The following is a 19623-nucleotide window of genomic DNA, read 5'->3' as shown; positions in this document are numbered from 1 at the left end:
TGTTTTAAGTTACAATCTCAAGTTCCCTCAATAAAGTTTCTAATCAAAATAAAACTTGAACTTCACAAAAATAAATGTGCAATTCTTTAATATAATATAAATTAATAACAAGAGCCACCGCCGGGCGGGGGCAACGCTCGACTTTTTCCTTTTTCTAAAGGTTTTAACAAATCTTAACGTTTCCTTTTTATAAATTTAATTGGTCTGTCTTATCACATTAGTTGAGAGAGAGAAAGAGAGAGAGGAGAGAGGAGAGAGAGGCCAAGGTCAATATGGGTTTGATAAACAACAAGGTCTTGTCCTTAATCCCTTCAATATTAGCAAAGTTAAAACAATGAAAATTTCAATAATTTGACCTTCAAAGTCAAGGTCATTAATGAGTGAAGGTCAAGGTCTGCCTGATTAGTTTTAAGGGTTATCCTTGAAGATTATTATGTTCAAGTTTGAAGACAATCCATTTAAAAATAACAAAGTTACAGCCAATAATAGCCAAAAAATGAACATTTCAATAATTTGAGAGAGAGAGAGAGAGAAGAGAGAGAGAGATAGAGAGAGAGAGAGAGAGAGAGAGAGAGAGAGAGAGAAAGAGAGAGAGGAGAGAGGAGAGAGAGCCCAAGGTCAATTTGGGTTTGATAAACAACAAGGTCTTGTCCTTAATCCCTTCAATATTAGCAAAACTAAAACAATGAAAATTTCAATAATTTGACCTTAAAAGTCAAGGTCATTAATGAGTAAAGGTAAAGGTCTGTCTGGTTATTTTTAAGGGATATCCTTGAAGATTATTATGTTCAAGTTTGAAGACAATCCATTCAAAAATAACAAAGTAACAGCCAATAATAGCAAGAACAAGCAAAATTTGGACTTTTAACCTTGAAGGTCAAGGTCATTTATGGATGAAGGTCAAGGTTAGTGTTGTCTAATGAAAGGTCTTGTCCCAAGGGTTGTTGTGGCCAAGTATGAAGACAATACACCAAGAACTAAAAAAGTTATGATCCAGGCGGCAACGGCATCGGCAACGGCATCGGCAACGGCAACGGCAACGCCGCCGCGACTATAACAATACAGCTGTACCTCTATTTTTTTTCCAAAAAAGTGGAGCTAAAAACGTTGTGCACCAGAATAATTTCGAATAAATTCCAAAGTATTTTGAATTTTAAAGAAAAAGCCAAAACGGTGCACAAAGTAAATTTTGGATGTTGAAGCTCTCAAATGAAGGGAAGCTGTGTAACACCGCACTTTGGGGTCCAACGCACTTTGTGGTCCGACCCCATAGTGCGTTACACTTCGCATTACACTTTGGGGTCCAACGCACTTTGGGGTCAAAATCGAGAAATTGACCCCAAAGTGCATTAATATGCTACATTTCAACGCACTTTGGGTTCCAGGGTCTGAAGGTGTCATCTGAGTTCTGCTTAAATACTGACTTATTGTTGATCTGCGACATTTAAATATTAGAGATTGAGTTCAAGATGGCGGTCGATACTTTGTTTGATGCTTAAGTGATAAAAGTTTCATTAATTTTACCAATTGAAATATTTAAAAATTGTGTTCATATAACAAAGTACTCTATTTCATAAATTATGGATGTATTCCTAAAATTAAAAGATGCTGCGAAAAATATCCCGTTCTGTAATAATGTACTTTTGTGGCATAACATTTGGGGCCATATTGAGCTCCATTTTAAATATGATGGGGATGAAATAAAATGCAGTTTTTTTTTTTAAAGAACTATAAATTATTTTATATACTCTATTGCAATGTTCTGGTGAAATATCAAGTTTCTCGATCGGACTATAAATAGTGATTTTTACAAATACGTCAAACTTAAGTTTTTTTTGTAAGCTCCGTAACACACCGTTCGCCAGAAGCTTTTTAAATAGAAATCCTACATACTTCTTTAGAAAGGGCAAACATGAATTTTATAATGTTTAAATAATGGTAGTAGAGAAATGTAAGATGCTTGTTACCTGAATAAAGTAGCGATAAATGTGAAATTATTTGTCATAAAAGTATAATGTAGTATTTGATTTCCATATAAAAAAAACTAATTCACTATAACTGTACTCATCATTGCCAAAGAGAGCAGATGAAAAAGATGGTTCAGGTAATTGGCCAATGAGTATTTTCTGGATACCATAGAAGATCACCAAAATTAAAAAGCCTTTAAAGGGACTCCACTGAGGTTTGAAAGCGTAAAACATAACATTTGAATTTCTTACATAAATGATCATGAGCTGGGGCACTTTAAACAGAAATATATGCAAAGATTGTTAAGAAATATACTTTGAAATAAATTGAAAATCGTATGTTTATGCTTTTTTTAGCCCAATTTGATTAAAAAGCGTTTAAACGCCAATTTTTACAATTTGAATAATTATTCTGGAAAAACGAAAAGCGCGAATGATCTTAAATTTTGCACAAAGATTAGTGGTCTTAACCTACATCGAATGGTACATTTATCTGGAAAAAAATATTTTCAGTCCCATCATGTCAAAAAAATCTCAGTGGAGCCCCCCTTAAGAAAAACACATAAAAGCATAATGGGCCTTTAAACGTTAATTTTATGATCTCGGGGGGGGGGGGGGGGGTATGAAACTCCGCTCTTAATGCGTGTCTACTTAAATAGTATATAATATTTTTGAATTCTGCCCTTACGGCCGCATCTACTCCTAGTCAAGTTTCTTCTATGTCACATTTAGATAATCTTAATAAATGGCCCTTTCAACATGTTATCACGCACATTTTTTACTGAAGACTATCATATTTTTATAAAATGTGTAAATAAAAAAAATGATGCAACGAGCTTAAAACAATGTAGTTAATGAAAGGTGTACATTCTTTTACAATAAATGGAAAATTTGAGAAAAATATATTTTGAGCTTATTAATTGATACAAATTTTTTATTTGATGAAATTCTTCGCTTACTGATCAAGATCATTTAAATCCCTATTGATTCTTCATGGCACATGTTTTGCGTCTATTTAATACTTTGATTTTTGTTGACCATTAGCATTGACTACAATATATTTTTTAAAACATAATGAAAATTCATTTTTATGACCCCTAAGTGTCTGATATTAAAAAATGCATATGTACCTGTTTAACGCACTTTGGGGTCGAAATTGGACCCCAAAGTGCGTAACGCACTCTGGGGTCGGACCCCAAAGTACGTAACACACTTTGGGGTCGAACCCCAAAGTGCGTTTGACCCCAAAGTGCGGTGTTACAAAGCTGGCTATTTATATGCCACAGTCCCCACACATTTTGTGGAAAGAACGCTCCACAGATATTTTTGTGGGCTCCAGTTTTTTTCTCGTGGGAAGACGTCCCACAGATTTTCTTGTGGAAGGAACGCTCCACAGCTTTTTCTGTGGGCTCCAAACAATTTTGTGGGATATCTTCTGCGCCAAAAACAGACACCCAATTAACAAAATATATACATCAAAACTTATAACAAGAACAATCACGTTAAAATATTACATTTTCTAAGTGACAACATAAGTTAACAAATTACCATCATCGGATAAAGATCTATCCCTTGCACTCACAACGTAAAAGTCCAACATGGCCGACATGGAAAAGTGCATTTCAAATTATCACAAATACACGGTGTTTACAATCAAATTCAGATGGATTTACAAGGCAGATTTACACATTAAATGAGTCCGCATCATACACAACAAAACCTTTACATTGAGTGTGAAACAAAGTAATTAACCGTTTTGACAGAAGTCACGAAAACAGATCATAAACACAGGATTCTACCATGGACAACATTTAGGGAAAACCTTCTAGAATCAAGAAGGATCAAACTGCTGGCACAATACGTAGATTCACATTGATGTCCTGTACGCTTCATTAGGGCACCACACGATCCACTGTGTTGTCGCCAGCAAAAGCCTCTAAAAATGAAAGTAAAAGCAGAAATAAACAAGACCGAAATCCAGTGAGATCATAAAAAGTCAAATTTCCAGGGCATTACAATATTAAGATTTCCATTAGGCATGTTAACACCGGATTTAGACATGATAACTTTAAGATCAGTGTTTAGACAAGTCAGCATGACGTTTTGACAAGATAACATGAATATTTGACCTTATAAGACCTCGTTAACCCTGGCAAGCCAACACTACTATTATACATAATAAGACCCTTTTAGGGAAAAATAAAACGAAACGTAAAATGAGGCAGCTATGGCGTTCCATAGCTAATATACATGTAAAGGGGGTTACATATGTCGAGTAAGTAAAGAAAATACGTACTACAAATTCATTACTGGACAAAACATTTTTACTAAAACCATTAAATTACGCGGAATTATTTTTTCCCTAAATGATCATGAAATACCTGGAAAATCATAGATAATAATTACTTTTTTGGCAATCTAATGCAAGTGTTTGCTACTACTTCACTGACACGTGAAATTTGTTTTTCGATTCCAACTCGTAAAAGACCGTTAACCAACCTTTTAAAGGTGTATATGAATTCCTTAAACATTGCAATGTTCCGTGCAAGTAAAATATTCAAAGACTAATAGATGGAAATGTGTTTATTATGCCCCCACTTCAAAGAAGAGGGGGTATATTGCCTTGCATTTGTCTGTCTGTCGGTCCGTCGGTCTGTCGGTCCGTCGGTCCGTAGACCAAATGGTTTCCGAGTGATAACTAAAGAACCCTTAGGCCTAGGAACTTCAAACTTAGTATGGTGATTGGTCATGACCCCTATTGATTTTGGGGTCAAGGGGTCAAAGTCACATTGACCTTTAAGATATAAACGGTTTCCGATCAATAAATAATGAAGTCTTAGGGCTAGGAACTTCAAACTTGGTATGATGACAAGCAGATTAATCATGACCAGCAGATGATCCCTATTGATTTTGGGGTCAAATGTCAAGGTCATATTCAGAGCTCCAGATAATTTTTTTGGCCAAGGGGTTTTTACCCCTCAAAATCTAGAGTGAGGGGTAAAATGCAATTTCTGAAAAACTTAAGGGGTAAAATCTGTCGAAAAAAGCATTTTGCATTTTTTATAAACAAATTAAACTTACAATATTGTTTTTGTTTGTTTGTTTCTTTTATTAGAAAAACTTTTACAAATAAGATACTGATTCAATGTGAAACTGTACAAAACATGCTCTGTAAAGTCAGACTTCCAGAGTATACACAACAAAATTATCAGGGCTTCCATTTTCAAAATTTGGAAGTCAGACTTCAAAATCTCTGATATTGGAAGTCACATTTTATAGGTAAAGAAGGAAAAGTATTAGATTTTGGAAGTCACAAGCCAAAATGAAGGAGTAAATGACTCCCAAACTTCCAATAGTGGAAGCCCTGAAATTATTTTATATTCTAGGAGTCAATATTTTCTTTCTTTATTTCTGTTGGCATGTACCTTATCATTTGAACAATTATAGTTTAATTAGAATTAAAGAAAAATAAACAAGATTTTTTTTTATCTTTCTTAAAAAAGCATTGGTCTGAGAGAAAATTGTCCGTAACTGTAGACTGGGTACGAAAATATTGAGTACAAAACTGCAGGTGAAAAACGTGTCTTTTTTGTTCCAACAACAAAAGTGAAAGAAATTAAAATATATTTTTGTTATAATATTGAGACATAAGCATGTCAATAGATGCCTAAACAAACAATACTATGTTAACTCCTACGATGATTAGCTGGCTAATTTCACAGGTTGATCTACGAGAGTTATCTCCCTTCTGTACTTCCTGTTACTTTCATTTTTAACATGCGTTGTTGACAACAGAATTTTTAGTTTTCAAAGCAATGAAATGGAATTATATTGATTTTTATGCTCAAAACATCCTATTTCTAAATATCAAATGTTTACACTTATATTCTTTTACGCTTAAATTTTGACATACAAGCGTATTTTCATTTTGTTGTGCGTAACTTTGACGCACGGATTTTGAAAGTGATGCGTATTTTGGATTTTCTATGCGTATTTTACGCTGATACGCACGCTATCTGGAGCTCTGCATATTGACATTGTAAGTTAAAACGGTTTCTGATCAATAACTAAAGAATGCTTAAGCCTAGGAACTTCAAATTTGGTATGATGATTGGTCATGATCAGCAGATGACCCTTATTGATTTTGGGGTCAAGGGGTCAAAGGTCAAGGTCACATTGACCTTGTAAGTAAAAACAGTTTCCGATCAATAACTAAAGAACGCTTAGGCCTAGGAACTTCAAACTTGGTATGATGATTGGTCATGGCCAGCAGATAACCCCTTTTGATTTTGAGGTCAAGGGGTCAAAGGTCAAGGTCACATTTACCTTGTAGGTAAAAACGGTTTCCGATCAATAACTAAAGAAAGCTTAGGCCTAGGAACTTTAAACTTAGTGTGATGATTGGTCATGACCAGCAGATGACCCTTATTGATTTTGGCGTCAAGGGGTCAAAGGTCAAGGTCACATTGACCTTGTAAGTAAAAACGGTTTCCGATCAATAACTAAAGAACGCTTAGGCCTAGGAACTTTAAACTTGGTATGATGATTGGTCATGACCAGTAGATGACCCCTATTGATTTTGAGGTCAACGGGTCAAAGGTCAAGGTCACATTGACCTTGTAGGTAAAAACGGTTTCCGATCAATAACTTTAACTTAGGCCAAGGAACTTCAAACTTAGTGTGATGATTGGTCATGACTAGCAAATGACCCCTATTGATTTTTGGGTCAAGGGTTCAAAGGTCAAGGTCACATTGACCTTGTAGGTAAAAATGGTTTCCGATCAATAACTAAAGAAGGCTTAGGCATAGGAACTTCGAACTTGGTGTGATGATTGGTCATGACCAGCAGATGACCCCTATTGATTTTTGGGGTCAAGAGGTCAAAGGTCAAGGTCATATTGACCTTGTAAGTAAAAACGGTTTCCGACCAATAACTAAAGAATGCTTAGGCCTAGGAACTTCAAACTTGGTATGATGACCAGCAGATGAACCCTATTGATTTTGGGGTCAAGGGGTCAGTGTCATATTGACCTTGTAAGTAAAAACGGTTTCCGACCAATAACTAAAGAATGCTTAGGCCTAGGAACTTCAAACTTGGTATGATGACCAGCAGATGAACCCTATTGATTTTGGGGTCAAGGGGTCAGTGTCATATTGACCTTGTACTTAAAGATGGTTTCTGACCAATAACTCAACAACTCAAGTTGCCATGGTTGATATTTTTATATTAAACTAAAAATGCTTTTGGTATACACATTTGAAGGTCTCATGTAATATAACAACTTGGCTGTCATTAATGAGGCCTACATGATTCATAAAATTTATGCATATATTATTTGGTAAGATTTGTAATAACTTAAATTGCTGCACACAACTTATGGGGTCACAGTAATTATTACTTTGTAACTAGTCATGACCAGTAGATAACCCTTATTAATTTTTGTTCACTGGGTCAGAAGTCATGCATCATAACCTGATCACATGACTAATTGGCTGCCGATAGGGGGCATACATGTTTTACAAACATATCTTGTTTTATATATTTTCCTACCTTGTCATGCTAAAAATCCATTTTATCTGAATCAACCGGTGCCAATAAATCCAAATCAGTTCAGGAACGGGAAAATATTCCAAATCAGTGCGAAACGATTATTCACCGTGAAGTCGGCAATTTTCAGGTAAAAATGAGAAAAACGAATCAAACCCTAAATGTCGCTAAAATGCTTGTGGTGATGTTTGGAAAGTTTCTGCTTAACTAGTGATTTTAATTACTTTTATTTCACAGATTATGGCAGTAATTGCTATTGGCCTTGGTATTTGGATGCGAGCAGACAAAACTCTACTGGTAACATCGAATACTGAATTTTACCTTGACTTGCCTTTGTTAACATGTATCGGTGGAGGTATAACGTGTATAGTGGCTTTCCTAGGATGTGTCGGTGCCCTCAGAGAAAATCTCGTTTTGCTAAGAGTTGTAAGATGTCTAGTTGTTTGATTAAAAAACAATGTTTATAAATGGTTTTGAAAAAAAAAACAATAAAAAACAACATGGAAATCTTAAATTGTCCAAAAATAAGAATTCCATTAATTCTATTGTCTGCAAACTAGATTAATTACATGTGTGTTGTAGGAACAGAAACAAAATGCGATATAAAACGATTATAACACCACTCAATACGGGACAAATTAAGTTTATTCTGTGTTTGTCGTTTTGCTTTCTTTTTGTGTGAATGTAGTACAATAACAATTTTGATTTGGTTGAAAAAAATATCATTTTTTTTTGTATCTTGAATATCCAATAAATTTTAGTTTTAAGTATCTTGCGGGTCACATTGGGCGCTTCTGTATATTGCGCAGTCCTGACTTTTAAACATTTCATTCCACGCGAGGAAAATTAAGCAGCGGATGATTATTTATTTCTGTTTTTTGTTAATGCAATTTTATGTTCATTGTTATGTTATGTATGTTTGGCATCAATTTATCTTTTTAAACTGTATAATTATAATAAATACGATGTGCTTAAACAATTTCTTTGTGAATGTGATCTATTCTGTTTTCTTTTTCAGTTTTTCTATGTATTAACATTTATTTTGATCGGCGAAATGATCTTGGCTATAGTAGTATTTGTAATTTACACCGTACCAGAAGCCAGAGATAATTTTCTGCGTTCTCAACCAGAGAAAATCTTATCCTCTGCCATAGAAAGCTATATGGACGACACTGACGTTAAAGAATGGGTAGACAGAATTCAATCCGAGGTTAGTTGTTTTAAATTCAAACCATAAAGATCATTGATTCAAAAGCAAGACACATCGACATAGGAGAATTTCAAAACATTTACTAGCATATCTTAGGTCGTTCCTTCTGTAAAAACAAACAAAGGAAAGTTAGATAAGTTTAAATCTCTATTGACTAACACTTTTGATAACGTCATTATAATAAACTGAAACTCCTATGATGATTTTGCGAATATTTCGAGATAAATTTCGTGTAGCTCATATTGAAATATTATTTATCATGTTGGCACTCATTTTACAATAAAACGACCTTTGGCTGACAAACAACAGACTGGTCATTAAAAACATTCAAAGTTTTAGATTTTTTAGACATTGCATGTAAATACGAGGGCTGCTCAAATTATAGTTATTTAGATATTCTAATGATATAATTGGTATAGATATGAAGTATTTATATGAAAAAAATTGAATCAGAAAATGAGTTTTTAACAAGAACAATTTCTAGAATATTGTGAAAAAAGGAATGAATGATCGTCAACATAGTGACCAACTGCCCAATAAAACCTGATAACACCTCTATTCCAGTGTAACGTTCTGTTTTTAAACATCTATTTGTGCAGTTCAAATGTTGTGGAATCAGCCATACAGACGAAGGGTTCCGTGACTGGCAGATAAACCCATATTTTAATTGCACGTCTATGAACAGAAGCATCTATCGCTGTGCAGTTCCAACATCTTGTTGTATATTTGAAAAGGTAATTCTACTTATGCAAGAAAGTGAATTGACGAATCAGTGTGTAAATTGGAATACAGACTTGACTTAGTACGACATTTAAAATGATACAAGGAATCAAAGCAACATTTATAACATATCTTACATAGTTCTTTCTCTTGAAACCCCAAAATACAACAAAAAATAAGAGGCGGGGCAATATACGCCCGAATGAACTTTGAGTAATCAAAATAATCGTTCAGTTAAGAAAGAGACCAATTCACGAAACTTCACCCAAAATGTTTTATCTTATATTAAATAACTCCCAGATGGGAGCATTTTTGACCCTCGGAGAATGATTCCAAAAACTTATAGATAAAGATCAGAATATTAATAAACAATGACCCAGGGACATTTCTGTAAACATGCTATAAAATTTACCTGTACCTATGGAACAGTGCATTTATTCCATCTTGCTTGAAAAAATAACTCTTACCATCTACGTAGGAGTTATATTGTCTTACGTGGGAGTTATAAACACCTACATAGGACTTAAGTAAACAGCTCCTACGTAGTATCTATTACCGTGGGAGTTATAAAGTCCTCTGTAGGATTTTTTAAGTCCTAAGTTGGAGTAATAAAGTCCTACATAGGTTTTATAAACACCTAATGAAGCTTTTTTTATGTCCACCAGGACGCTTCCTGACGTAAAGTTAAACAAACATTTTTTGTTGCTTTTTATAGAACATAAATTTGTAATTTCTGCAAAAAAAATATTTTTACCATATGAATATATACGTTTTGAATGTAAATAAAAACATAGAACATAAATATTTTTATAATGCCATTTAATCTCGTTGTGAAATTGTAAATTATATGCCTTCTGATTGCAGGGAGATAGAGTGAATATTATGTGCGGTTTTGAGATAACAGATAAACCGGTATGTAAAATAGACCAAATTCTTAAAGAAGCAGTCACTTTAAAATTAAATCTTTCCTGTAAAATATCATCCCAAAGAAATACTGATACCCGAGGCGTTAGGTATGGGTAAGAGTTTGTATTAAGACGACCGTAGGGAGTCTTATAAAACTCTTACCCATATAACTGCAAATCGGCTCTTACAACTCGATATCAGATAAAAATATATAGAAAGTATCACCTCTTTAATGAAGCATGACATTGTTTTTCCCCAGCAGTCACGTACAAACAAGGGTGGGGTCTAGTTACATAATCTGGCATGAAAAACAATGAGTGTTCAACAATACCTAGGATTGTTAATGCAATTCATTCCTGTCATATGAAACAAAATAATTTTTTGCTTACTTTTTCTAGAAAAAATAAACAGTCAGAAATTAATAATTGACATTTTTCTTAGAGTTAAAAGGATATCAAAAAGTTACTGTTACTCATTTGTCTCTGCGAGCTGAGCTCCACCTGTATTATCTATGTAATAAATTTAAATGTATCATCACATTGCTACAGTGTTATCAGCCTTTTTAGAAACACCTGACCTGGCTAATTAAATTATGCCAATCACAATTTTCACTATAAGCACTGGTTTCTTCATGAAAAAGCAGCTACACTAATTACTGCCGAGTAAGAGCCGATTTGCAGTTATTATTTTTACGAGGGTGATATTTTATGTGTTAATTATTTTATTTCCCTGAACAAATACTGTAATGATCTGAAATTTTCAACTAAATCTAACTGTAATATAATTGAACCAAGAGTAACAATAAATCAGCTATCTGTACCTTGCAAAATGTAATTTAAATTGAGAAGCTGTTTTTCTCTTGTATCAAATTATGATATCTACCAGTCATTAACATACAGTAAGCTGTTACATTTAGAAATCAAAACAAACCATTATACGGTTATGATATGATTTTTGACGTGCAATTACGATATCCTACATCTAAATAATGTTCTAGATCGGTCTACCTCACGTTTAATGTTTCACAAGTTAAATTTATTAAGTAATCTTTTCATGCTTTAATCGCCTGCTTGTCTTATTTTGATTCATGTATATCCCAATGCAATAACTTCCGATGAAAACGGATGTTTACTTTTAGATTATTCAACAAAAGATTTAAAAGGTGAACTAGAAATGTGCCCATAGGACAAGGGTGCCCCCACTCCACTGTTTTGTTAATCTTATGACAAGGTCAAATATTTTTTGGGCTACATGTGCCACAAGTTGAAAACTGAAAATCTTTTACTAAGTAAAGGTCTTTACAAATACTGAATAAATCCACAAGCAAAACCCAAGGTGCAAAAGTAAACGTGCTGACCATTCTTGTAAACCTTCAGACCTACAGGTCAAATACTTTTTGTGCTATGCATGAACAAGTTGAAAATTGCAAACTTATACTAAGTCAAGGGCAATAACTCTAACAAAGCTAAAAAAGAAATCACATGCAAAACACAAGGTTCATAGCTTCACAGTGATGTTGATCATTATTCTTGAAAAGTTGGTTGATTCAAACCCTAGCACTCAAGGAACAAATAACACAACATAATGGAACGATTTTTACTTAAGTCAAAGGCAATAAACCTAGAAATACTGGATAAATTCACACGCAACTGCCCAGGTGCACAACTACACATGCTGACCAACAGTCCTGTTAAGTTTTATGACTCTGGGTCAAATACTTTTTGAGCCAAGTGTGACACAAGTTGAAAAATGCAAATTTTTACTAAGTCAAGGGCAATAACTTTGACAAAACAAATTAAATCCACACGCAAATCCCAGGTGCACAACTTCACATGCTGAGCAACATTCCTGTAAAGTTTCATGACTCTAGGTCAAATACTTTTTGAGCTACGTGCGACACAAGCTGAAAATTGCAAATTTTTACTTAGTCAAGGGCAATTACTCTACAAATACTAAATAAATCCGAATAAAAATACCTAGGTGCACAACTAGACATGCTGGTCAACATTCCTGTAAAGTTTCATGACCCTAGGTCAAATACTTAAATACTTTTTGAGCAACGTGCGATACAAGTTGAAAATTGCAAGTCTTTACTAAGAAAAGGGCAATTACTCTACAAATACTAAATAAATCCAAATGAAAATACACAGGTGCACAACAACACCTGCTGAGCAACATTCCTGTATAGTTTCGTGACTGTAGGTCATTTTTGAGCTACGTGCGACACAAAATGAAAACGGACTGACGGTCGGACAGACAAGGGTAAATCTTAATCCCCCTCCCCCCTATAATGGGGGCACAAAAAGTTATCTGGCGGGGATCGCCCGGTCGCCGGGCGGCACATGGGTCATCGATTTTGTAGCTGCATAAAACTGTATCTTAATTCCTTTGGATTGAACATGAACTTTATGGTCGAGCAAGATTATATCCGCGGATTATTATTAAGGAAAAGGCAAACTACAATTGTTGCATTATTTGCTTGAGCCTACTTTGATCACTGACAGTTTTTTAAAAGAATATCATAAAATGCCCAGCCCTAAATCTCCGGCACCCAAGCGGCGATCGTTCGATACATTTATAAATCGCAAAGACGCCGTCCGGACATTGGGCAGAGACCGCGCTTTCTGTAACACCAATTCGGATGACGCAAGGTATCATTTTTAAATTCGCCCGGTGTTCGCGAACATGTCAAAGCCGCCGATGTTGTAGAAATCGTTAAATCGGGCGGCGGACGTTTTATTTGTGACTTGGGCATTAGTGATCTGGTGAATCGATCTTTAAAAATGGTTGGATACTACGTAAAATAGTAAAAAATGTAACACAGGTTGAATTGATCATTTCGCAGACATTAAATGAAATTGAGAGTGGTGGTTTTTAGCTCACGAAGTGGTCAAGGTGAGGTATAGTGATGGGGCTATGTCCGGCGTCCGTCGTCGTGCGTCGTTCGTCGTTAACAATTGGGTTGTTAACAGTCTAGCAGTCACAGTTTTGATTGGATCATTGTCAAACTTTGTCAGAATGTTTGTCTCAATGAAATACAGATCGAGTTCGAAGATTGGTCATCTCCGGTCAAAAACTAGGTCACAGGAGCTAAAAATAGAAAAAGCTTGTTAACACTCTAGTGGCTGCAGTTTTGATCAAAATATATTGAAAAAATTTGTCAGGAAGGTTGTTTTGATGATTTCTACGTCAAGTTCGAAGATCGGTCACTTGGGGTCAAAAACTAGGTCACAGGAGCTAAAAATAGAAAAAGCTTGTTAACACTCTAGTGGCTGCAGTTTTGATCCAAATATTCTGGAAATTTGTCAGATGATTTCTAGGTCAAGTTCGAAGATGGGTCATCTCCGGTCAAAACTAGGTCAAAGGAGCTAAAAATAGAAAAAGCTTGTTAACACTCTTGTGGCTCAGTTTTGATCCAGATATTCTGGAAATTTGTCAGGAAGGTTGTTTTGATGATTTCTAGATCAAGTTCGAAGATGGGTTATCTCCGGTCAAAAACTAGGTCACAGGAGCTAAAAATAGATAAAGCTTGTTAACACTATTGGCTGCAGTTTTGATCCAAATATTCTGGAAATTTGTCAGGAAGGTTGTTTTGATGATTTCTAGATCAAGTTCGAAGATCGGTCACCTGGGGTCAAAAACTAGGTCACAGGAGCTAAAAATAGAAAAAGCTTGTTAACACCCTATTGGCTACAGTTTTGATCCAAATATTGTGGACATTTGTCAGGAACGTTGTTTTGATGATTTCTAGGTCAAGTTCGAAGATGGATCATCTCCGGTAAAAAACTAGGTCACAGGAGCTAAAAATAGAAAAGGCTTGTTAACACTGTAGTGGCTGCAGTTTTGATCCAAATATCCTGGAAATTTGTCAGAAAGGTTGTTTTGATGATTTCTAGGTCAAGTCTGAATATGGGTCGTCTCCAGTCAAAAATTAGGTCATATTGCCCAAATATGAGACCTTTTTAACACACTAGAGGTCACATTTATGACTCAATTGTCATCAAACTTGGCCAGGATGCTTGTCTAAGACATTGCTTGGATGCGGTTGATGGGTCAGGGGAGCGATCCAGGGCCATCATGGCCCTCTTGTTTATGAAAAAGTTGTGCTAAAAAGTAGTCAAATGGATAATTTTGTAAATGATATACAATCGGACTAATTCGTCAACTTTCAATTGTCCTACTTTGACTAGATTTTAAGAAGGAAGAAAAGCCATTAATTGATAAAAAGAATGAACGTTTTGGAGAAAGCTTGTCCGACCGGCTTGGATTTTTACCGCAAGATCAAAGAACACGGACCGTAACACGAAATGGGCTTACAATATTTGAGGCGCGCCTGCCTAGAATACCAGTGTTGAAGGAACTGGACACAAAAAAAACATTTGACGAGGTAAGTTAATGCATTTTTTCTTAATGCGAAATATTATTCACCTTTCCAGCTCTTGTTTAAAACATAATCTAGGAAATATTGTACATAAATCCCGGTGTATATTTCAGAGGTATATCTTGTACGCGTATTTTTTAAAACTAACGAAAATGTAGTGATTTGTACTTAACACTACTTCCATCTATTAATAATTACGCTTGAATATTATTATGTTCATACGTGTAGTGACTTACTGAATGGCTTACTGGTCAGAATCTCCTCCAAAATGAAGGCATTGTTTAAAGTAAAAACAAAATGAATAATTTGATTATTGTTTCAGATTTGTTGTCGAGGTCAGATACAGAATGGAGAATAATACTTTCCACTGGAGTCAACATCTTTATAATAAATTCAAGTTTTGAAAAAAAAATGGGATGATATGTATTTTTTTTACCAAAAAAAAAAAAGTTCTGTCAACTGTGTAATGTTTTGTTTTGCTCTTTTTCAGGTATGCTCACTTTATTATTTAAAATAATAAACTGGGCATGCGCGAGAAAGTGGTGTACTGTTACCTCATTTAGAGCACGCCAAAGCGTACTGATACCTCATTTAGGGCACCCCAAAGCGTACTGGTACCTCATTTAGAGCACCCCAAAGTTTTCCAATACTGAAATTTAGAGAACGCCGATTTTCAAAGAAAAGTTGTGGCGGTCATGCGATAAAACGCGCTAATGTTAGCATTACGCTATAAGCGCGTCAAATAAAAATGAATAATGTTAACAGTTTACCGTGCTTATGATATATATGTGATAAATAGAATATTATATTTGTGTAGATTCAATACTAAATTTATTGAACTTGTCTGTATACTGGCGGAAAGGGCCGAAAAGTTGCGATTGCCGAGCGGATCCCTACGTCATCGCGCACCTGCAAAATGTCCCCAATCGGACTGGGTTTTTTTGTTCACATAAAGATGAAAAAAAAGTATTTAAGAAATCGTTAGTATACCGAAAAATAATGTAGCGCACTGTAACACCGCACTTTGGGGTCAAACGCACTTTGGGGTCCGACCCCAAAGTGCGGTAAACTTCACAGCGCACTTTCAAGAAATCGACCCCAAAGTGCGTTGATATGCTACATATCAACGCACTTTGGGTTTTAGAGTTCTGAAGATGTCAACTAAGTTCTGCTTAGATTTTGAGTACTGACTTATTTTCGATCTGCGACACTGAAATATTTGAGGTTGAGTTCAAGATGACGGTTAATACATATATACATCAATATTTATACGTGTCATTTAAATGCTGATGTAGCAGTAATAAAAATATGTGTTTGATGTTTAAGTGGTAAGTGTTTTATTCATTTTACCACTTTAAATATCTATTGTGGCTATATAACAAACTACTACTACATTACTTAACTTACAAATTCGAAAAATATCCTGACAGTCATTTAGTAGATAACTTTTGATGCTATATTGAACCTCATATTAAATATGATGAGGTGTAATAAAATGCAAATAATGTCATCTCAGTGTATTATAATTTCTACCGAAATGACTTGTGACAAGTAAATAAGAAATAAAGCTAACACAAATAGAATAAAGTTACGTGACTGTTACATCAAGCCTTTTTGCACATCAGTTAATGCCTTACATGGAATTTTGGTTTTCATCCATTCATGATTTTAACGTTTGTCAGGTATCAGTCATGTTATTTTATGAAAGTAACTGCTACTTTAAATAAATTTAAAGTTTTCTTAAATATACTTTAATATTTCCGCAACGACATACTTTTAATTTGTGGCCATTTTAAGATTGCAAAATAAACTGAGATGTAAACGTTAATTTACAGCACAGGGGAGTGAATACTGTGAATCAAAATAAACTTATATGTTATTTTGGGTAATGAAAACGTGTCTGTTTGATGAACCGCCAAAACCGCTGCCATTTTAAAATGAGACGATATGTCTTTTTTTTCGAAAATTACAAAATATACGTGATTGAAAATAATTCCTGCCATAATTGGACTTGAATTTCATTTAAATGATTACAAACTATGATCTTGTTAAGCATGGTGTATTCTAATAATATTGCATCCATCTTGGAAGCGATCTTAAATGGGTATTAGTACGTAGTGGCAGCTTGACACAGCCTGAATTCCTTTCAATGCAAGTCTTTTTTCTACAACATAGAAAAACTATAAGTAATCAAGAAAGGTTACTTCCGTTTAATATAACTAGAAATAGAGAAAATCCAGATTTTAATGGGTCATGAAAAGGATTATATCATATAAGGGACTGGATTTTAATAAGATGGAAATATGTATGACATGCAATTTCTACAATTATCGCTAGTTCATGGATATGTTATCTTATGTATTATTACACAAAATACACATCAAGCATATCAATATATCTCTCAAGCCAATATCCTATGGGACAATTAATTGAATATGAAACATAATTATAATAAATTGCAACCATTAGATATAACAAATTAAAATAATCAATCGTCTGCTATTGTTATCCAACTTAATACATTTAGCCTACTTCTTTTTACGATTGGCATCAACTACAAGATATTATTTTAAAATATCACTATAATTCGTTCTTATTGATTGAATTTTATGACCCCAAAGTGTGGTCGTTTGTCTGATGTCAAAAAATGCATATGGATATGCATATGGATTGGACCCCAAAGTACGTAACACACTTTGGGGTCGGACCCCAAAGTGCGTTTGACCCCAAAGTGCGGTGTTACAGGGCTTAATTCTACCCAGGACCTTTTTGAAGTATTATTCAACATTCTATGAAAGTTTTAAGGCATCAATCATGATTTTGTTAACTTAATATCTAGGCTATAACCTGCATACACATTGCTCGCACACAAGATATTATGTGGGAGTTATCAACAATAAAAGTACCCGTGTCCGTTACCCAAATCATTTTTCTCTTGTATATTGGAATAGAAAATATCCAGTCAACATTTAACATGCCTAATATTTACATTTTTGCGACGGACGCGCCCTCAGGCGCGTTCAGAGCTAAGTCATCTACACATGGGATTTCGTTGGCTACAATCGCGCAATGTGTCCTAAACCAATTAACAGCCCAAGAAATAGTACATGAATTTGATCCTTCAAAACTCCCATACTTTGTCTGGATATCTTAATGTCTTCCATATTTAGCCTTTTCAATTTCAAATTAAGTTATCCAAGTTAAAATATGAACGTATATTATTGATAAAAACGTTGTAGTCCCGTAGTATTATTGCGCAATATGCAAATTACTGCTGAAACGATTTACCGCTGTCGAAAAAGTAGGACAGCAAATTATACTACAATAAAGGTGTAACCTCTGAGTTCCAAGACATTATTAGTAGGAAATAAATATTTCTACATTATACAAAACATTATTATTAACAAATCAAAAGTTTTTCGTGACTCTAGGATAGCTCGCGCATTAATAAAAGAAGAACTATTTTCGTGACTCATACCGCGGGTTTAGCTGAATATTCAGCAGTTATTAATAAATTAGATACAGTACAATGGCTAGTATAAATATCTATTTTTGAAAATGCATGTTAGACACTTTACCGCCATGTAGTCTTTCATGGTAAGGAAGTTATAATATCAGTTCTACTTCCGATTCTTGTGGTTTGTTTACATATTTTACTAGGTCATGATATGAGTTAACCTTCGCTATTCTAAAAATAGATTCTGCTTCACCTGTTCTGATATTTGGACAGGCGATTAGGAAGTACACATTAAACATGTAATTAATAAACCAGCGGATTGTAATGCAATATTTTTAGAAATGCTATACAATTGTAAGAAGTAAACAAGTTGAAAATGGAATTTAGTGTGAAGTTGAAAAGGACAACTAAACACTGTAGTGCTTAAGTGACATTTAAATTAAAATAAAAACGATGTGCTCTGGCCTCTACATCTTTACCTTGTAAATAAAAAAAATCTAAGAAATACACTATTAATTGCTGATGATTTTAACCAATTTTTTTTAATGAGACATATCCTAGAGAAATAAAAATACAAATGACTTATATTTTATTGTCTGTATGCCCACTATGATATAACACGAAGCAATTCTAAATAGCATTCTCAAATGTATAATGTATTATGTTTGAAGTTTATTTGCCTGGATTTATTCTAGAAATAATTATTTCGTTGATAGTTTTTTTTTCTATTTACATATCATTTCTTAGAATAAATCGATAAGGACACTGATTTACAAGTTTGACCAGAGTTTTTAGGCATAAATTTCATTCTGTATTTAAGTGCTTGAAAGTAGAAAATCTGAATTATATCAATTTGGGACACAAAATATATTGCTCTACAAATCTCGAACTTGTATGGAACAAATTTTCTCTGTTATATATTTTGTGTTTTTTTGTTTTTTTTTCTAAAAGAAGCCTTAATGTCTCTCCGGTTGCATGTCCGTCGCATTCAGTGCTGCAGCACTTTGATTAAATAAGAAGTTCTATGAACCTTTTCTCTTTGCTAAGTCGACATAGTTTAATCAAATACCAAAAAAATACAAATCTTGCGTGAACGTTACCCGCAAAATAATTGTCCAGATTTAAATTCCTGTTGAATTTTTGAGTGTTTTTAAAAGTTTTTAGCACAGTGTTGAAAATAAGGTATAAGCGACAATAATTCTTTATTCCGCGTAGGCTTCCACAGGCATCGTATGTAAGTAAAAGGAATATAATCAAGAATTACCTGAAAAACACATGTAAAGCGAGATGTTTAGGCCGCCATATTGTCTGTACGTGTTACCGTAAAAGTCACGTGATTCCCTACCGTGAATAAAGAAATAATCTGTCTTTGTAGTATACAATTGTAACTTTAAACAAGAGGGCCATGATGGCCCTGAAATCGCTCACCTGTAT

The 19623-nt window shown here is 34.3% G+C and overlaps 1 protein-coding gene across 1 annotated transcript in view; it reads left to right on the top strand.

Moving 5' to 3' along the window:
- Window positions 1–19623, top strand: part of LOC132727215 (uncharacterized) — a 68840-nt gene that overhangs the window by 44838 nt on the left and 4379 nt on the right. Inside the window, exons 3-6 of the mRNA XM_060712634.1 lie at window positions 7753–7941; window positions 8534–8725; window positions 9325–9459; window positions 10310–10357. Coding sequence (XP_060568617.1) covers window positions 7753–7941; window positions 8534–8725; window positions 9325–9459; window positions 10310–10357 — 564 coding nt within the window. The remainder of the gene's footprint in view (window positions 1–7752; window positions 7942–8533; window positions 8726–9324; window positions 9460–10309; window positions 10358–19623) is intronic.

This window comes from Ruditapes philippinarum, unplaced genomic scaffold (assembly GCF_026571515.1).
Source record: "Ruditapes philippinarum isolate M1 unplaced genomic scaffold, ASM2657151v2 ctg1630_1_1_1_1, whole genome shotgun sequence".
NCBI lineage: Eukaryota > Metazoa > Mollusca > Bivalvia > Venerida > Veneridae > Ruditapes > Ruditapes philippinarum.
The sequence above is the reverse complement of the archived record's forward strand: the minus strand, read 5'-3'. Positions and strand labels throughout refer to the sequence as shown.